The sequence below is a fragment of the Phaseolus vulgaris genome, chromosome 1 (genome assembly GCF_000499845.2).
Source record: "Phaseolus vulgaris cultivar G19833 chromosome 1, P. vulgaris v2.0, whole genome shotgun sequence".
Classification (NCBI taxonomy): domain Eukaryota; kingdom Viridiplantae; phylum Streptophyta; class Magnoliopsida; order Fabales; family Fabaceae; genus Phaseolus; species Phaseolus vulgaris.
Window position 1 is genome coordinate 35,290,194 of NC_023759.2, and position 22,330 is coordinate 35,312,523.

Sequence of the window (22,330 nt, forward strand, 5' to 3'; positions counted from 1 at the left end):
CTTGGAAGTAGGTTATGGAGCAACAAATTGATATTTTAAGGATGTGTGGAGGATGAATATTTTTTGTGTAAATTTGATGGAGTTTATTCTTGTAGAGATTGTAAGTGAATTTTTGAATTTAATAAAAAAAATGGCATTACATCGCTTTAAATAAAATTAAAATTGAATTAAGAACATGGAAGGGCATTAAAAATATTAAAATATGGACACAAAATCTATTTAACCTATTTGTAAATATCATTGTTGTGATCTTTAAATGATATATAGTCATTGCAGGAGGTGGGAGGAGGAAGGTGTACCCATAACAATAGTTAATATTTACTCTCCATGCAATTATAATGAGAAAAAAAGAGTATGAGATGAAATAATGAAGATAAGAAGGTATATAAACAACAAATTCTAGTGGATAACAGATGATTTTAATGCCATAAGGAAACTAGATGAGAGAAAAGGTTCCAAAAATGATGACAACAATAGGAAGGAGATAGAATATTTTAACAATTTTCTTGAGAGTATAGAAATGTTAGACACACTACTAATAGGAAGGAAATATACCTAGTATAAAATGAATGACACAACCAAGAGTATAATTGAAAAAAATATTAGTATCAAAAGAGTAGATGGACCAATGGTTAGGATGTAAGCAATATACACTTGATAAGATAGTTCCGTATCATTGTAGCCCAGTTAGATGGATTGGGGACCCAAACCATTTAGAAATTTGGATATTTGGAAATCAAATTGTAGACTTGATGGCATAGTCATAGATCTTTGGAAGATTTACAATGAAACATGTGTATCTAATCTGAAATACAAAATGAAATATTTGTAAAGGTATAAAATAAATAAATGTTTGGAAATGTTCATCAAACAAAACATAATATTGTCATGGGAATGAATGAGCTAGATAAACTAGATGGGAGAATAGGCTCTCTCTTTTATCGACAAGGGAGAATAGGCTAGATGAGAAAAATAAGATGGCAAGGAAAAAAAATTTCGCTTATCTAAAACAAAACAAATTCAGATAGGAATCCTTACTTTGGCAAAAATCTATAGCTAATCGGATAGCTATAGGAAATTTAAACACTAATTATTCCATTCAATTATAAACTGGAAGAGAACTAGAAATGGGATAAGTGGAGTCTACATACACCGAATATGGTAAGAGGATGTGTCAATAATGAAAAACTGAGGTTAAATATATATTTCCAATCACTAACAGTAGAGGACAATATTAGTTAATAGAAAAATTTATAGATGCAAAGATTAAAGATGACGTGTGGAGTTGTGATAGTAGTAAAACCCCAAGCCTAAATGGTTCCAAATTTAGGTTCATAAAAAAGTTCTAAAATATCTTGAGAGAGAGTATACTTAGGACAATTAACTCTTTTTAGCAATAATGGAAAATGGCCAAAAGGATGTATTGCATCATTGATTACACTTATACCTAAGACAGATAACCCTTAAGGCCTAAATGAACATAAACCCATATCATTATTAGGAAGTATGTACAAGATCCTACCAAAAGTCCTAGCAAATAGGCTAAAAAGAGTGGTACACAGGGTCATTAATAGTACACAATTAGCATTTATATAAGGTAGAGGGCTATAGATGGTATGTTGGTAGCTAATAAAATTGTGGAGGGGGTGAGGCGCAAAAGGAAAAGTTATGTTATACTCAAAGTTGACTTCTGAAAAGCATATGATTTAGTTAGGTGGGAGTTCCTCTATTTTATGATGGAGAGACTATGATTCTATACAAGATGGATTAGTTAGATTATGGAGTGCTTAGAGTCCTCCACAATTTCAATCTTAAACAATGGGAACCCTACAAAGAAATTTAAACCTTTTCTGCTCTTAATATGTTTGAATTCTTAGTAGGTGTTGTCAAACAAGCAACTAAGAAAAAGAATGTTAGAAGGGTGAAAGTGGGAGCTAAAGAGATAGAAGTAAGTATGTTGTAATTTGAAAATGATACTTTGCTTTTGTGTGAGGCAAAATGTTCTTGATGTAAGGAGCACGCTCAAGTATTTTTATATGATTTCGAGTCTTAAAAGGTCAAGTTTGCCTAAAGAAAAATATAGGGTGCGGGTGTAGAGAGACAAATTCTAGATAGATTTTGAGCTATGCTAAATTCTAATATGATGAATATACCATTTACATACTTGGGAATGAAAATTAGGGACAATCCTCAGAATTATAAGTTATGGGAAGCAATAAATGGAAAAATCAGGAAAAAGACTAGTGAGATGGAAAGGAAGGAACTTAACCTTTGTAGGGAGAACATGTCTAATAAAGTTTATCCTTAATGTGTTCCTATTGTATTATTTTCCCTTTTTCAAAATGCCTTTGAAAGTGAGAAAGGAATTGAGGAAAGTATAAACAAAAGTAGGGAGAAAATGGCATGAAAACTGCTTGGATAAAGGAGAAAATATTTGTAAGCCAAAATAAAAGAGCAATCTAGGTAGGAACGATTTGAATATGTTCAACTATGCCTTTTTAACAAATATGGAATGGAGAATTCAAAATAGAAAGTCAAAGCACGTGGATAGATATTTTAGAATAAATTAAGGGCTTAAAGGAAATTTCTATGTCAAAACATGACTCATGGTGGTGGAGAGATTTAAGAAAAATGTGTGGGAAAAGGAAGGAGGCAAGCTAGTATGTATAAAATACCACATGGAAGCTCAAAAATGACACTAAGATAATAATTTGGGACGATAGATGGCTAAATGGAAAGGATTAATACATAGATATATGAGATTATACAATAAAATGCAAAGGCTGGAGAATTAGGAAGATGGAAAGGTAATGTATAGGAATGGTGCTTGGGGTGGAGAATAGTATGCTTCAAATAGGAACAACCATAGGTTGAGATGTTTATGCAAGATCTAACGAAGAACATGCCTATTAGAATTAGGAATGATATATGGTTATGGAAGGATGGATAAACTCAGGTGTACATTGTTAGGTTGGATATAATAAACTACAAAGAAGGATAATGGATAGGATGGCATGTTTTATAGCCATTTTTGGAATATAAACATTATTGTCTGCTCAAATTTTGGTATGGAAAGTATTTTTGGATAGAGTGGACACTAGGGATAATTTATGTCATAAGAGAGTTAGTTGTGGCAATAAAATGTGTGCTATGTGCGGTCTAACCGATGAGACATTATGTCATTTGTTATTTTATTCTAAGGTAGAGTGTATAGTGTAAAATATAGAATATGTGTAATATAAGGATATGTGTTAAAGCAACACATCTTAACCAACTAGTTCAGCATTTTCACCAATTCTATATTCCAAACCTGAAAAGGAAAGGTAATCATATCTAGAAGTGCATGTGGTAGCCATTATCTAGAATATTTGGAAGTATAAAAATGGATTAATATTTAAGAATGAAAGGAATAATAAAAAAGATGTTATTGGTAAAACAAAAGTAATTGTTTGGGCTTGGATAACCAATGAATATCCAACAACATCCTACTCATTATCAGATTGGTGTTTAAAGCCTTTAGCATGTTTAGAATATATTCAATAATCCAGAACCGGATCAATGAGAAGGAAAATCACAAATGAAGGGGAAGATGGGTAATGAGGTACATAGTCATTTTATAAAAGAAAAAAAAAATTGTTTAACTGATTAATACTCGATTGTACATAATATCAGTAGGAAAATGAAAGGGTAGGAGGACTATAGGTCCCCAACAACAATAGACAAGGCAAAAGGCCATCAGAAAGAGAAACAAATGGGTGATGAAACATCAAAATCAATGTGAACATGAGTAAGGTTGAATTTAGTGGATGTACTAAATAATAGATGGTCCCAGAGTGCAGATATAAACCTATATGAAACTGAAAGAGAAGGAGATATATAGGTCCAAGAAGCAGCATGAAAGGTAATAGACCATTAAGAGAATATGATCATTGTGTATAGGATATTGAGGACAACTCTAAAGGACAAGTTAAGTAATGAAAACATACTAGAATTTCTTATGAATAAAGTGGACTCACAATGGAGGTGAAAGGAGACATAAAAGGTGTAACCATGTTATAAGAGGAATATGAAGTCTAAGATAGGAACATTGAGACTGATCCAAATTTCAGTGAAACATGATGGAAGGTTGATGGTTTGAGAAATTAAGGGGAAGATCTAAGATGAACAACAATCTACAAGCACATTCTCATTATCAAAGGTGAAAAGGCATACATAGCAAAAAAAAAAAGGAAAACCAAAATGAATGTAGAAACAACAAAAAAATGAAATACAGAAGGAATGACATGCAAAGTAGTTAAAGTTGCACTAGTTTTTTTTAAAATAATAGTGCACGACCTTCTCTAGTTTGAGTTTCCTCAATGTAGACAAATACAAAGCAAGAACAAAATTGAAGTTATGAAGGGGTATAGGTGCAACAATTAGCAACAAGCAACAACAAAGTAATGAGAAATAAGCACAATGTCTAAGTCTAAGTAGCAATACATTTAATGGAAAGGCAATAAAGCGAAATGGCAGGTGATATTCTAGATAATGAAATATTAAATGCAAGGGAGTTATATAAAAGATGTTAGTCAAAGGCAAGTACACGTGGTAGTTGTGTAGCTAATAAAAATTGTCTTTATGAAGTCTGAAAAGGAATGTACCATTATTGTGTAGGTTAGGCAAGAATTTGAGTGTCATAAGCTGATTTTTTTAACATATTATCTTACACAATTTTTGTATATGGGTTGGAGCACCTTAAGTGTTGTTATTTATAAATAGATAACAATTTTGCTGGAAAAAAAAATAAGAGTTTCAAATTTTGTATACTTTCTTGCCTTTCATACGAACAATTTTTCCTCCATACTTTCTCATCCACTTTGGTTAAATTGTTACTATCTTGATTTGGCTAGGTGTCAATAAATAATGTTGGAATGTTGGTAGCTTCATCGAAGTCGAGACATTGTTGTACCAGTCAAAGTTAGAGCTTTTCACTCAACATTATTTTTTAGATTGAATGTTAACAAAAAGTTATTTTAGGTCAAAATCCATTGTGATAACCATCGTTAGACTTCTTTTTTACTTATGCAAGCTAGTGTTAATTTTCAACAAACATTAATCAATATTGATGAGATTTCTCTATTATGTCAAATAATTTTTTTCAATTAAAGTCAACTATGATTATTTATACTTAATTTCAATTAAAATTATTTTTCTATTATAACATGTAACTCAACTCAGAATAGATTATTGATGTTTTTCAATGTAATTATTTTTTAGCGACACTGATCATGTTTTTTTATGTAAATTGGTGCATAGTTGTAGCACTTACGCTTAGTTAACATTGATAAGTGGAATTGGTCGGAAAATAAAAAAAAAAGAATGAGAAGGAGATGAATAATATTTAATTTAATGATAATAAATAATTGGAGGAAAGGAGGATAAGGACATGAATTACAATATTATGTCCTCTTGTTAATGAGAAAACCTCATATTAAATCTTATTAATTGTATTTTGCCCAATCTAGGCTCCAAAGCTTTGATGTCTAAGTGAAAGCCTTGCATTTCTGCTTTATAGTCTTTCTCCAACTATACTTGAACCTTCCTTGAGAATTGTGGTGCTTCTGCCCATGATGACTCTGGTGCTTTTGCCCTTACTCCTACCTTATTTGCTGCATGGTACATTTTTAAAATCACAAACTCAAGAATAATAAATATTTATGAAATTTACATACATAAACATAGTCAATCCTCTTTATGTCTATAAACTATAATAACTATTTTAAATAAGAATAGTTTTATTTATTTCTATTATTTTTAATTATGTAAAATAAACAATTATCTTGTATATTATTACATACACTAAAATACTCTGATAATAAATAAAGAAATAAAATGAATCAAAATATCAATACACTATGTAATTTATTAAAACAATTGAGGCTTTATTAAAAAAATTTATTCCAATATTTCACAGAACATACAAAATAAAGATCATGCATGTATATAAATAAATTAACTTACTGTTTGTCAATCCAATTGAACAACCGTAATGACATATGAACTTGCAAAACTTTGAGGGGTGTTCGGGACATTCATATTCGATACAATTGTTAAAGCATGTAGTTTCGTTTCTTTGAGCTTCAACTGTTGCAACACCTATGAGGCACACCACCAACAACAATGCAACGTATTTGTTTGCCATTTAATTATTTTGTCCTGTTGTTGGTGGCTTATGTTCCTCCTTCCCTTACCTTAGTTTTGAAAGATAGATGAGTATATATAGTTGTGTAAATGGTTTATGAACCACAAACAGAGTCAACGTCTGTTGCTAAAATTTGGGGTGCTTGATAGTTAGAGTATCCTAACTTTAAGAAAAGAATTTGAAAACAAATTGATTAATAATTTAAAATACTTGTTTTCTTCCACCTTTCGTGGTCCAACGCTAATTTGCTTTGTGATTAATCAATTTGTCATGTGTTGAATTGAGAAGATATCTATACTGTGAACCCAATTTGCTCAAAGAAAAAAAAAACATTACAACCTTTTCAGCAAGGAAAAATGGCATAACGTTCTTATTTTCTTCATTGTTACTTGGATACCTTATAATTGATCAAACTAGGTAGAAAAAGTAATTATTTCGATAAAATCAAACATTTTTGTCTTTTTTGTCTCGATAAATATGTATTCCTAAAATCTTATTTACTGCTTTTAAATTTTTATATTAAACTTGCTTGTCATCTTTGTCTCCAATTCTTTATTTTAATTATTGGAGTTTACCACTAATATATCATTCATATATAATACTAAGATGATAAAATCCTTCTCATCAAACTTATCGTAATAGATACAAGTGTGAACTAAATATGTTGTAACCAAGACTAGTACTAGTAATAAAGGAATCAAATATTTAGTACTTGAGATTTGGTCAACCTACAAACTAAGTTTTCTTGTTTTTAATGTTTTTTAGTTTATGCTCATTTTGCAGTTTATTTTGCACAAAAACTAAATCCCTCCTAACAACAACCTTGTGGGTTCACTAGTGTAGAAAGCTCATTTACATTATAGTTTTGACATTGAATGGCCAAAAAACAACGGTAAAAAACATGTACAATGACATTTTGGAAACTAAATGTAGACATAAATTTTTTTATATCATTCATTATTGCACTTAATGTAAAAATGACTTTTTACATTACTTATGGTGAACCGATGTAAAAAGTTGAACTTCTTTTAAAAAACCTCATTCATGACACTTCTTCTTTTGTGCCATTACTCATTTGTCTTCTTCATTGTTCATGATTCGTGTTTTCACTTTTGCGTCTGTCCCTGAGCTTGTTGTCACATCCACCCATATTTGTCATCCATGTGTCACCCACTCCCCCTACCTAGTCGATACACTAGGTCGTTCTTTCTCTCACCTCATGTCTCTTCTCATGTCCCATGTTGTGTAATATTGTGGAATTGTTATTTCCCTATACACTGCCCCGAAAGTTGCATTGAGTCTCCCTTCATGTTGCTTTGTTGTTGTTACAAGTTGGAAAGGTCTTTTTGTTATCATTTTGTTGTTGCACGTTTAGAAATTCTTCCCACCACTCAAACATGTTTTTTATGTCAATTATTTTTATATTATGAACCGACATAAAATATACTACAAGAAAATTTGTTATTACCTATTGCAAAAGTCCTTAGATAATACAAAATATGAAATACATAAGGAATGACATGCAAAGTAGCTAATGTTGCACTAGTTATTTTTAAAATAATAGTGCACGACCTTCTCTAGTTTGAGTTTCCTCAATGTAGCCAAACACAAAGCAGGAACAAAATTTAAGTTACGAAAGGGTATAGATGCAATAGTTAGCAACAACTAGCAACAACAAAGTAATGAGAAATAAGCACAATGTTTAAATCTACAAATAAATATAAAATATGAAACAGTAAGAAGGTAAATAAAATAATATTTTATAATAAGTTATATTATTTAGAAACCAATATAGTGACCATTTTTTGGAATTTATATATTTGGTCAGTAAATAAGTTTCTATATATTTTGGTAACTAAATTGATTTCAATGAAATTGGTTGTTAATTTGGTTTCTATATAATTGGTCACTAAATTAGTTTTTATTTAATGGTAACTAAATTGGTTTCTAAATTAGAATCTAAATTGGTATCTAAAATTAGCAATCATGATTTTAGCCACTTCCCACTATTAGATTCTAAATTAGTTTCTAATTAAGTTAGTGACTAATTTAATCATTTTAAAATCTAAAAATTTAGTTTATAAAAACAATTTTTCTTGGTGTGTACGCCCAACTAAACCTGATTATTATTAATATTATTGTTAATAAGATTAATATAATTATTATTAATAATAATATTAATAATGATAATAATAATATTATCATTATTAATATTGTTAATAAAAAAATTAATACTAATAATATTAATAAAAAATATTAATAATATTATAGTACAAGAAAATTAATAAATATAAATTAATTTTAAAAACAAAAATAATTAGTTATTATATTGACTAAATTATATATCTTTATATTATTAATTTATATTTATATTATAATAAAATAAGTAATTAATTATATAACATGATATAAATAATAATAATAATTACAATATTAGTAAATATATAAAATGATAATTAAAATAAAAATAAAAATAAAAATTTTATTAAATAATTACTGTAATAAAATAATTAAAAAAATTATAAATAATAAATTATAATGATAAAAGTGAATAAAATTAAATATAATAGTAATAATAGTAATATTAAAATTATTAAATAATTATAAAATTATATAATTATCTTAACTTTAGATAAATTTAAATTATAACAATATAATATAAGCAAATTAGTTAATTTATATATATACGTATTATTTTATAATTTTTAAAAATTGATTATGTCTATTAAATAACTTAAAATTTTAATAAACTTTCTATTTATTTTATATTTATTTACCTTAATTTAAATAATTTCATTTTTACCAAATTAAATTTAAACTATAATTTCGTTCTTACCAAATAGTTATGTAACCAAGACTAATAATAAAGGAATCAAATATTTAGTACTTGAGATTTGGTCAACCTACAAACTAAGTTTTTTTGATTTTAAAGTTTTTTAGTTTATGCTCATTTTTTAGTTTATTTTGCATAAAAATTAAATCCCTCCTAACAACAACCTTGTGGGTTCACTAGTGTAGAAAACTCATTTACATTACACTTTTGATGTTGAATGGCCAAAAAACAACTGTAAACAATATGTACAATGATATTTTGGTAACTAAATGCAGACTTAAATTTTTTATATCATTCATTATTGCACCTAATGTAGAAATGACTATCTACATTAGTTATGGTGAACTAATGTAAAAAGTTTGACTTCTTTTAAAAAACTTCATTCATGACACTTCTTCTTTTGTGTCATTACTCATTTGTCTTCTTCTTTGTTCATGATTCGTGTTGTCACTTTTGCGTCCGTCTCTGAGCTTGATGTCACATCCATCCATATTTGTCATCCATGTGTCACCCACTCCCCCTACCTAGTCGACACACCAGGTCGTTCTTGCTCCCACCTCTTGTCTCTTCTCGTGTCCCATGTTGTGTCATATTTTGCGATTGTTATTGTCCCATACACTGCCCACAGTTGCACTGAATCGCCCTACATGTTGCTTTGTTGTTGTTACATGTTGGAAAGGTCATTTTGTTATCTTTTTTTGTTGCACGTTTAAAAATTCTTCCCACCACTCAAACATGTTTTTTATATTATGAACCGACATAAAATATATTACAAGAAAATTTGTTATTACCTATTGCAAAAGTCTATAAATAATAATAAAAAAATGACAAATAAACAAAGGCAAGGAAGTTACGGATTATGAAAATAAAATTATAAATAAACTGGATATAAGTAACTACTACCAGTAGATTTTAAAAGTAAATTAATGGTATTCGTAAGTAATATTAATATGTAGTTATATATATGTATATTACTTATGAATTTATCCGTATTTAATTATCTATGAATTTATTCATACATAAACCTATGAATTTATTCATATATAAACCTGTGAATTTGTTCATATGTAACTGCATATGATAAATCCGTTTCTTTCAAAATGAAATTTTATTTTTCAATTGTGCGTTAGTTGACTTACAAATTAATTAAAAAGTCAGTTATTGAAATATGTTAAATTATATATAAACATCAGAAGAGAATATTCAAGCGTATGTGTGTTTTGATTCGTAATCAAAATTTATGTATTATCTAACAGCTTTACGCCAACTAAATCTGATTATTATTATTAATAAAATATTATTATTATTAATATTATTGTTAATCAGATTAATATAATAATTATTATTATTAGTGGGAACACAGACACTTAAGTGTTTATTTATTCGTATTTTTCATTTATATTATTTATATATTATTTAATTTTAATCAATATTAAATTATATGAGAAGTCATGTAAATTATCTAAGTGCACCACTGATAATAGTTTTATTAAGATTTTACATTAATTTTTTTATATTTTTATTTTATTGTTTTGTGAATATTAAATTTTGATTTGATTTGAGTGTAATGTTGAACTTTGTAAGGTTATCAAGATTAAGATTAAGGCTTAAAAAAATTGGAGCAGCAAACAATGTCAAAACATAATGCAGATGGTAATGTTCTTCAAGATCTTCCCATTTCAAGTTTAGACTAACTTTAATGTTCATCAAATGCCTTATGCAATGGTTGTATATTAGAAGTTGTAGAATATATCACCATATCAATTGGATTCGCGTCTTCCATGACAAAGAAGTTGAAAAAAATAAAATAATAAACTAACTAAATACAAATTACCAAACTTCCAATTTATGTAATATCTAATAGATCAAAGCAACAATAGGCATAAAAGTTTTGCCCGCAAACTGGGCTTAGGATTCACTAAATTTAACATCTTATTTAAAAATTATTATTCACCAAATTATCCATTATTAATTTTTTTACAATATCTTTGGCGACTTGATTGATCACTAAAATTTACAAGAACACTACTAAATACATAAATCTGACATGAAAACAAAATAACTTGCCAAAAATAATTCAGGATCCAAAATTTTCATATAAAAGAAAAAAAAACTCAAAAATCTTCCATTGCTTTGTTAGGTGTGTACTTTTGGAGTGGAACGCAAGGAAATCGCTCAAATTAAACCAGAATTGAGAGAGAATTGAATGGTAAATGAAAACTCAAATCTGTCAATAAACATTTTCATACAAAAATATAATAAAAATTAAGAAAGCAATAGAAACAAAAATGTTCAAATCCTATAATAGTGAATGAAATGAAACTTTGAAACTTCTTTTATAAAACTCTGAATCTGTACTAATTATCCTATTCATTTACATCTCAAACCTCAAGAGCCATTGAAACATTTCACCGATTTTATTCCCAAATGGTTGGCTTTCGCATCATAATCTCCACCTAAGCAACGTGGTTTCGACGACTACTGCGAACAAAGAACCTTCCAAAACTTCAAAACGACATCGAGAGCCATTGAAACATTTCACCGATTTTATCCCTAAACGGTTGGCAAGTTAATCTCCACTAAGCGATGTGGCTTCGACGTCTATTGCCAGTAAAGAACCTTCCCGAACTTCAAAACACATAGTATTTGAAACAACCTTCTATTAAATAGTATTAATTTTAAATAATAAAAATTAAAAAGTAACCAAATATGAACAAAAAAACAAGCATAACTTGCTCATATCCTTTTTCTTTCTCTCGCACTTGCAACCATTTGTTCGGGTTCCTCTCTCTTTGGGTATTGCTGATTCTCTTTAACTTTAGGTGTTCTCTGACTCTGAGGGACACTGCAACTGAACTCTTTGGTGAGTATTTGTGGTTTCAATTTGATTGCTTCCATGTCGAACTCTCCTCTTAATTGCCTTACAAAATGAGACGCGTCTCTGCTTCGAACGCTTTCGGAAGTGTGAAGAGGAGGAAACAATGGTGGTTGTTGTTGTACAGTGGTGATTGAAGAGGGACTGAGATGGGTGAGAGTAGGAGAAGAACATGGAGCATAAAGGAAGAGGGTTCAAGATGTGTAAAAAATTTATTACCATTTTTTTCTTTGGAGTCGAAATATAAAAGAGAAAAGAAAGTGGATGTAACCGGTGAAAACTACTCATTCGTAAGGAGTGAATGTAACTGGTGAAAACTACTCATTCAAACCAACCACTGAAAACTACTCATTCAAACCAACCACTGAAAACTACTTTATGTAACCGCTCAGTAATAATGGAAAATGAGAAAATGACAATATACTCCAGAATTTTCAAAATTGCTCACTTTTGACGACTACTTAGTTTCCTAATATTTATCTCTCATAAAACAGACACTCCCTCACATTATGCAATTAATTTACAAAATAAATTATCTCTTTCAATTCAAAACGGTTGCTGCATTTATTTTTTAAATTTATTTCTCTCTCATAAAACAGACACATTCTCTCTCATTATACAATTAATTTTCAAAATAAATTATCTCTTTTAATTCAAAACGGTTGCTCCATTTATTTTAAATATTTTAAAAAAATAAGAAATGAGAAGAATTCCCTTTATATATAGGTATAGATTTATATATAGGTATAGATTAATAATGATAATAATATTATTATTATTATTAATAATAAAAAGATTAATACTAATAATATTAATAAAAAATAATATTAATAATATTATACTCAAGAAAATTATTAAATAAAAATTATTTTTTTTAAACTAAAATAATTAATTATTATATTGAATAAAATATATATCTTTATATTATTAATTATTTAATATTTATATTTATATTATAATAAAATAATTAATTAATTATATAATATAATATAATATAAATAATAATAATTATTAAAATATTAGAAAATATATAAAATGATAATAAAAATAAAAATATTAATAATAAATTTATGAATTAATAACTGTAATAAAATAATTATTAAATTATAAATAATAAATTATAATGATAAAATTAAATAAAATTAAATATATAATAATAGTAAAATTAAAATTATTAAATAATTATAAAATTATATAATTATCTTAACTTTAGTTAAATTTAAATTATAACAATATAAGCTAATTAGTTATTTTATATATATATATACATATTATTTTTATAATTTTTAAAAATTCATTATATCTATTAAATAAGTTACAATTTTAATAAACTTTCTATTTATTTTATATTTATTTACCTTAATTTAAATAATTTCGTTCTTACCAAATTAAATTTAAACTATAAAATTGTCTCCGGTATAAAGAAAATAAATTGCTTGCATTGCTTCTGAGAAAATCTGTGGGTCCCACCTTTCTGATCTCATCAATGATGAACGCGTTATCTTTTTCCACACACCTCACTTGATCTGTGCCAACTATTAGTTCTCGGATCTCCACTGTCACCAAAGCAAAAATACTATAATCAATATATGCTAATAATTACTTAATTAGTTCACTTCATAAATTTCACATGACATTTTTATTTAATAAATAACTAATAATACTAACTGAGTTAAAGTTAAAAGGAAGGAACACCTCATAAAATGAGTGTGTATGTTGAAGAAAGTTTTAGTAACATTTGTGAGAATAATGTAAATAGGAAGGAGTAGTTTCCACGACGAGCCAATTGAATTGACCAGGCCAAGTCAATTTGGCACAATAGACTCTTCCCTCTCATACCTACTGGTCAAGCACCTCCAGGTCCCATTTTGCTTACTTTTTATCTTTTGACACGTTCAATTCTGAAATTAAAAGCCAAAACCCACCTTTTTTTTTCTTTTTGGTCTATTATTCTAACAATTTTAATATTAAGATTAATATCTGGTCTTGTAACAACTTCAGAAAACAAAGACACATGTCTGAAAATTCCACACTCTGGATTCTCTATCTCAGTTTTCTTTGCCTATAACTCTATTCTCTGTTCTCTGTTCTCCCAAAGATACACTTTTTTTTCCTCATCCCCACTTAAGGGTAGAAAAAAAGACCATTTCTCCATCTCCAGCATAATTTGTAACTCATAGTTAGGTAAAGAAGACTTCTTTTTTCTTTTTTTTCATTTCCTGATTTGATTTCATTGATGTGGTGTATATAATTTTTCACTCCATGATTTTGATTCCATGAATTGTACAGATTCTGCAGAATGAAGGTTGAAATTGAAGGCAACCAGAGTGACTGTGCTGAATCTCAGGGAGTGTCTGGAACAGATGAATCTGTTTCCAGCCAACCAGAAAATAGAAGATTGGAATCCAAGAAGAAACTGAAGAAAGTGAGGTCGATAAGAAGGCTTGTAAGACTGCCAAGCAAGAGATCATCCACTAGAGGGAGACCCCAATATGATCATCTCTCCATTCCCTCATCAGTTAGCACAGATAATTTGGAGGGGGTAACACCACTTGATATGGCAGATGCATCACCACATTACATGAAGGGTACCAGCAGTTCTCATGCAAAGGATAGTGTTCAGGTAATTTTTTGATTTTGAAGATTCTGAATTTGTAAAAGTGATTTGGAATTTTGAATGGTTTTCAATTGTTGGTAGAATAGTAAGAATAAGAAAAATACAATGCTGCTTTTGGGCAGAATACACAAAGACTATTGTTCAGTAAGAAGACTTTGGGAAGAATGTCTACTTTGAAACTGAAGAGGAGTCTGACCAGAAAAGTATCTGGAAGGACTGAACCAAAGAGGAAACTGAAGCCTTCTAGATCAATCATATTTGTAACTGTCAAGGGCCAAAAGTCAACAAGAAAGTCATCTGAATCTAGTTATGGCAGTGATAGCAAGAATTGGAGAAGTGCAAGTGATGTTGATAACAAAACCCAGAGAGTCATTACCAGAAGATTAAGCTTGAAGCCTGTGAGGATCTTAGCAAAGATTCCCAGTTTCAAATCAAAGAATTCTCAATCCCCAGACACAAACTTGGTTAGAGCCACTTGCTCTTCTGCTCTGAAGGATTCCCATTTTCCTGACCACATTGACATCCCTCAAGAGGAAAGTGACTCTCAAGGAGTATCAGCTGTTGTGAAGGTTTGTCCATATTCTTACTGCTCACTTCATGGTCACCGCCATGGGAATCTGCCTCCACTGAAGCGCTTTGTGTCAATGAGGAGGCGCACATCCAAGAGCCAAAAGCCAACAAAAATGGATCATCAACCTGTTACTAGATCAAATCAGTTTGGTAATGCAAAGAAAGCCACTCAGAAAACTCAAACTGTCCACACAGAAGGTGGCAAATCTCATTTTCAAAACAAGAAAAAGCTGGCAAGGGACTCATGTATTAGGCCTCATGACACTCCAGAATCCACAGTTACTGAAAGTGTGGAATCAGCATCAACAGATGGAGTCGAGTTTTCTTCTCCTGGTATTGAGATATCGGAGGGAGAAGTAAGCAACACAGGCAAAAATATGGAGACAGATCATGAAGTACTGGAGGTGAGTGCTAGCACTACTGATAAAGCATGTGGAATGCAGGAAAGAGATAAAAAGTCTATCAACATGTGGCAGTTAGTGTACAAGCATGCTGTATTAAGTGACACAAGGAAATGTGAAGACAAGCAGTCCTTTGATGGGAGGGACAAGAAAGGAAAAGAGCAAGATTTCCTTGCAACTAATGAAGTAAACAACTCTAATTGTCGCAATGATTGTGACACAGATCAGGATATGGATGATGAGAATAAGAATGTAATTGAGCTGGTGCAGAAAGCGTTTGATGAAATTCTTCTCCCAGAACCTGAAGACCTCTTTTCTGATGATAATTCCAAATCTGAAGGAACTGATTCAGATGAGGTACTCTTACAAAAAAGTGCAGGCCAGAGAGAATGGAAAACCTCAGAATCCACAGACTCTCCAACAGCACAGAGGACAGGGACCAAATCTGACCAAAGAGCACCGAAAAGCTGGAGCAATCTGAAAAAGTTAATCCTCTGGAAGAGGTTTGTAAAAGCATTAGAGAAGGTAAGAAATATCCACCCTCAACGACCAAGACATTTTCCTTCTGATGCTAACTTTGAAATGGAAAAAGTTTTTCTCAAGCACCAAACAGCAGAAGAGAAAAAACATGCTGAGGAATGGATGCTTGACTATGCACTTCAAAAGGTTATTTCTAAACTAGCACCTGCTCAAAGACGAAGAGTGACACTTTTAGTAGAAGCTTTTGAAACAGTTCAGCCATTTGAAGATGTTGAAAATGGTACACGGTTTTCTGCAACAACGGAGCCTCAATCAAATCCAATTCAATCCCTTGACAGTTCCTCAAATCATAGCAAGGAAGAAGCGTCACTTTCTCATAACAGTACCATGGAACTGGCTGTTACTACTGGTGATGATCCAAAGATAGAAATGCATAATGCTACTATGCTCAAAGAAAGATGTCTTGACTATCCTGAGACCGAGACAGTCAGTAATATACCTGCATTTGGAGATATTGGAGAAGAGTTAAATGGAAAGCAATGCTTAGCCAGCAGTTATGATAATGAGAAGAAGTTATCAAGTGACAATGATAATGTTATTCTTGGAGAGATCAAAGATACCAGATCAAGTTCCTTAAATAAGCCAACTGAATTTACAAGCAGTCATGTGGAGGATTCAACCAATGCAGTAATCAATGATGTTTCAGAAGACTTGCTATCCAGTTTGAATTCAGAAAATCAACATATCAAATCTGAGTCACCTGGAAGAGATGTTGAAACCAAGAATCTGATTGGCGATAATGGTGAAAAGCTTTCCATGTCTAAAAGTTTAATCGTAGAAGGTCTAGTTAGATCACTCAGATCTAACTTGATTGGTTCAGGAGCACCTGCAAATCTATTAGATGAATCATCAGCTGACGGAAAAGAAGGAACTGAAAAAGCTAAGTTGGAAACCGAGAACATTGAAGAGTTCCCTACAAAGCAACAATCTAAAGCTCCTACGAGTGCTGCTGTAGAACCTCAGACCCCTCTGGAGAAACAGAACAACACAGGATTGTGGTACTTGGTGTATAAACACATGGTATCAAATATGGATGAAAGCAATCCCAAGTCACTGATTGATGGTGAAGATGAGAAAGAGTCAAATTTTGATGGAAGTAGAACACGAGGATCTTCCATCTCTCACGAAGATACACCTCTGAGTGATCAAAAGATGCAATTCAAGGACCATGATGTATCTGATCCAGAAGTTGCACTCCAAAAGATTGAAGCCATCAAGATGGTAGAAGAAGCAATTGATTCAATTCTTCCAGATGATCAGGATGACTTAGCAGACAAGGAGCCACTCACTGGCAACCAAATATCAGACAACTCCAAACAATCTGACAGAACTGAAAGAGTGTACAGTGAAGGCCTGACACAAAAAGAAGAAAAGATGGAATCTGGGAATGAAATAACCCAGGAACAGCAAGAAGAATCAGCACCAAAGGAACAAAACAAAACAAACCAGCCATTGTCAAGAAGCTGGAGCAATCTTAAAAAAGTTATCCTTCTTAGGAGATTCATCAAGTCATTGGAAAAAGTAAGGAAGTTCAACCCAAGAGGGCCCAGACATCTACCTCTAGAGGCTGATTCAGAAGCTGAAAAAGTTAACTTAAGGCATCAAGACATGGAAGAAAGAAAAGGAACTGAAGAATGGATGCTTGATTATGCACTTCGACAGGTTGTTTCCAAATTAACCCCGGCTAGGAAAAGAAAAGTGGGGCTGCTAGTGGAAGCTTTTGAAACAGTCATGCCAACCATCAAAAATTAAAATTGGCCAAACTGGCAGAGAGTGAATAGCTTTATATGCAAAATAAACTAAAGCTGGAAGGTAAAAATTACTCTCTTGTCATATGATAAATTTTATTTGAGGCAAACGAATTCTATATGAATGATTTCCATGAAGATTCACGCATTTTAACCAATAGTCTCAAGTTGTGTTCATACTATCTTGATAAATCTGATTCACTGTTTCTTCTAAATGTGCAGGTAAACAAGGAGATATGGATGATCCTAATCCTTTGGGATATCTGGAGTTTTTTGTTTGTGAAAACTTTGTCAGACCTGGTATATTTCGATAGTCTCTTAGGTAAAAAACTTAAGAGTGTTGAATGTTTCACGATTCAGCATCAACAAAAATTAAACACAATTGAATGTTTCACGATTCAGCATCAACAAAAATTAAACACAGTATATATTTCCCCCCTTGTTTCCCATTCATATTTTTCTTGGTGTTCTCAGGTGGATGTTTTGTATAAAAGATTTGCAATACAAATACCATAGACCATTTACATCTTTTTGTGGAACACCTCAGAATGGCCAAATATATATTGCATATTTATACTTTTCTCTTCTGATAGTAAGATTTCTTATCCTGTTATCAAACATTAAAAAATTAGCACAAAATGAAAAGTGATGATTGCCTAATATCTTCTCCTCTTTGGAGTATAACACTGAATTTATTTACATGGACTTAAATAATGTCTTCTGTCTTAATGTCCAATTCTTGTCCATTACATTAGTTACTATATGGGATTAGTCCAACTCCTTCTGCTGATAATCTACAATATGCAAAGTATATAATGCCTAATTTTACTTTGAAAAAGTGTTTTTTTTTTGTTAAAGACGATTATTACTCAAATATAAGGTTAAATAAAACGCATGTTAAAGCCATGCAGTAATGCAATGAAGCTTTGCCCTCTTGATTCTGGCCAACATATTCATGAACAATGACAGTGGTTACTAGCAAGTAGCATCTCCTTAAGAAAGAAAAACCGACAAAAAGAATATCAGTTAACTACTGCCAAAAATCCATTACCCAATCCACAGGACTCGAGTGAGTTTTTGTGTTTCCTTTTAGATTCACTCCAAGTTCTTTAACTGGATTGAGTTGGATCACAAGTTTAGATTTTTTTTTTAAAAAAATATTATAATTTCTAAACATTTTTACAATAAAATTTTAGATTTTTTAAAAATAAATTATATAATTATTATAAATAAAACTAAACAAAAAAACTATAGCTAGAAATTAATAATTAAAACTAAAAAAAATAAATAACAACATTATCAAATAATGAACATCTTTTTACAGTAAGTTTTGGAGATTGAGCTGGGTTTTAGGTTTAATATACATAATTAGACACCTAACTTATAATATAATAGACTGAGTCACTTAGGGTTTAAGTGTAAAGAAAATTAATAAAAAGACCTTCTTTCTTTCCTCTTTCTCTTTTACATTTGCAACATGGGTGGCAAAAGAAGTGAGTCTAAATTGTTTTAGCCTTACTTGGTTTGTCCTCCAAAGGATAGGCTAATGACAACTCGTTATAAATATTTTCTAAATCTTTAATTGATTAGTTAATATTTCAAATTAGTTAAATTAAAAGAATTATTACTTTTATTTGTTAAATTACTCTATTATAATTAATAATGAAAATTTACTTTGTAAGTGTTATTTATTTAAATTATAATATTATTGCATATTTGTATCACTCAAATAATATTATATAAAAAAATTAATATTTTAAATTATTTTTCATTTTAATTGAAAAACACGAATAACTAGCCCATCGAGTTAGAAAGACCAACTCGATCTGTCAAGCCTAACTTGATTTATCATCCTTAATTTGTATTGAGACTTCAATTTATCCCTATGTGGTGGTTAATGGTGGATGGTACAATGATTGACAAATAGTGTTGGTGGAGTCCAATGTGTTGAATTTGGTAGGTGTTAAGATATAGTTTGGAAAGTGCCCAGAGTTTTCCAACATTGTTTTTTATATATTTCCTAAATTACATTATTTGGAAGTTGCCTTGATAAGGCAATCTGAAATAATCCGAATTTTGTATTGCTACAAACTGTACTTTTTCAGAAGGCCACAATTATTATTCAAAAAGTGCAATCTATAATTATAATGGTAGATGTTTTTAATTGCACTAATAGAGAGAAAAAGATCTCATTGGAATTATTTTAGATAAAGCAATTTGAAAGTGTTTTATAAAATTCTAAATAGATTCATTCATAAGGTTCTTCTAGATCACCTAATTTGGAAGATATTTTATAAATTTTGAAATAGTCAATCCGAAAAATATTTTAACAAATTCTTATTGATAAATCTAGACAAATCTAGAATGATGTCGTCAAGTGTTATAGATTATGTGGTTTGAAGGTTTTTTTTGACACTTTTGGACCATTTGTTCCGAAATGTAATTATCTTTCTGAATATAATAAATTGTTTGACAAAACTGCAACAGGTAATCAATTTTTGAGTAAAATATCAAATAAAAGTTGATATATTGATTGATATGGATAAAGTTGGTGATATTATGAAATTTGGTTAAGCTACAAATTCATTAGTTAAAGGGAATTGCAATGATGTTTTAACAACAAACATGACAAATAATGCATTTTATTGTTTTTACTCAAAATGTGAGCAAGTAATGCATACATATGTTGTAACGTATTTGTGTAAACATTTGGTACATGGGAAGACTTACTTGAATTGAGGGATAATCTTTTAGTTTGAATTTGTCATTGTCATTTTGAGGTGAGAAACAACTGACAATCAATAAGGAAGGAAAGACATATGTGTTGTTAGGTGTGAAAAAAGTGGCAAATACATGCGTTACAAAAGGAATTTATAGTGGAGCAAAAAAATGTGATTGTCCTTCTAACTTGAGTGGAAACCCAATGAAAAATGGTGGATGAGTTGTATTAATTGGTCATCCACATGATAGAAGATTAAGAAGTAATTAGAAATATATGTTTGTTGACATGACTAAGTTTAATGAAGTCTATAAGTATTCTATTAACTTTGAAGGAGTACAATGAAGATAATGTCACAACTGTAAAATAAATTACAATGTGATGTATGAATATGAAAGATTAGAAAGAGGATAAAAAATTATAATGTAACAACTAATAAGTTTAACGAGAGTTTAGGAGTTGTTAGAGATAATTTTTTTTGACACATCAAATTCAGTGAAATTACTAAATACATCTAATATAGTTGTGTTAATAAATAATACATACACAACTAACATGTATACGTTATATTTACTTAAGATTGTTGATGTGATATCCTCATATACATCACACAACCAACTAAGACACATATGTCCACCTCAACAATGTCCACTTTTTATGAATGCATCCTTATGCTACACTAGAAGTTATGTTGTAGTTGTTGCATCTAAAGTGACATGTATACAATACTCTTTATTTATAAGGATGTAAAGTAGTGATGACACATCATTCAATATGATGACCATCAATTAGAAAAATATAAGTTATTGATCTCCTTATATAATCTCTTCACTAATACAAAAATCTTATGTTCAGTATATAACTAAAAGTGCAGAAGGATAATAACCTAAAATTCTTCACTACAATCTTAATATAATTGTGTGGAACACCAAATTTATTTAGTTTATCCCATGAAACACCAACTTCAAGTTCCCACAATCTTACAAAACCCACATTAAATATCTATTACAAACAAACTCAAAATATAATAATTATAAATTTCACTAAATACATTTTTTTTATCTCACAAATTTTGAACAACATAATCTAGATACATTGTCAGCACATAGGTATCTTCAGACCCTTGGGAAATATTTGTCAAGATGTACCCATTGTGCATCCTGTGCATACACATCTTATAATCTATATGAGCAACTGAAGTAAAAAGGTCTCTCACGTTCAATGGGTTGAGAAACAACACCCTTTATTCTAACTATATCTATATGTACAAATACAAAATCATACACATTAGAAAAATAATATACAATTGCATTTTGGAAAACTAAATCTTAAAAATGTATCTAAAAAGTTGAATCCAAAAAATGCATTATAAAAAAAGTAAATTTCAACAGATTTGAGAAACTATTTGAATTATTATAACATAACCATTAAATGCACTTACACAAAACTAAATTCAAAACACTTTTATAGATTACATAATTTATAAATACCTTTTAAATTGTTCCATCATAAACAATCAATATAATTTTTCATCTTTTGGATAGAATGTATTTTAATTTGAAAAAAAAAATATTATACAAAATCAAAACAAGAAAACTGTTGTTTAGGATGAATGGAGAAATTATGGAGTAGAATCATGTTTGGACTTGTGTAAGATCCTAACACTCACCACTAACCACTAACCACTAACCACTAACCACTAACCGGACCTATTATCACCAAGTCCTTCATATTTTAAATTTAGAATAATTGTTTCTTCCTACACTTCCATAGCTTCTTCAACCACTTCATAGGAAAAAAATATTTTATCCTTAAAAAATGTTTTAAACTCTATAATTTGGAA

The 22,330-nt window shown here is 29.9% G+C and overlaps 1 protein-coding gene and 1 long non-coding RNA gene across 2 annotated transcripts; one reads left to right on the top strand and one right to left on the bottom strand.

Moving 5' to 3' along the window:
• Positions 1–5,350: 5,350 nt before the first annotated feature.
• Positions 5,351–6,229, bottom strand: LOC137816162 (uncharacterized). The gene is made up of 2 exons (XR_011081772.1): positions 6,004–6,229; positions 5,351–5,651 (listed from the first exon to the last, which is right to left on the bottom strand). It is a non-coding gene; the product is annotated as an uncharacterized lncRNA (long non-coding RNA).
• A 7,638-nt stretch (positions 6,230–13,867) lies between these two features.
• On the top strand, positions 13,868–18,309 carry LOC137813994 (calmodulin binding protein PICBP-like). The gene is made up of 4 exons (XM_068616507.1): positions 13,868–14,076; positions 14,182–14,515; positions 14,632–17,832; positions 17,991–18,309. The coding sequence occupies exons 2-3, from the start codon at positions 14,192–14,194 to the stop codon at positions 17,770–17,772; spliced, it is 3,465 nt and encodes a 1,154-aa protein (XP_068472608.1). The 5' UTR covers positions 13,868–14,076; positions 14,182–14,191; the 3' UTR covers positions 17,773–17,832; positions 17,991–18,309.
• Positions 18,310–22,330: the final 4,021 nt, after the last annotated feature.

What these genes read in the sequence shown, in the direction of transcription:
- LOC137813994 (XM_068616507.1), top strand. Translation starts at nt 14,192, where the DNA reads ATGAAGGTTGAAATTGAAGGCAACCAGAGTGACTGTGCTGAATCTCAG. An exon ending in ATGCAAAGGATAGTGTTCAG is followed by an intron (nt 14,516 to 14,631) that starts GTAATTTTTTGA and finishes GCTTTTGGGCAG; the next exon opens with AATACACAAAGACTATTGTT.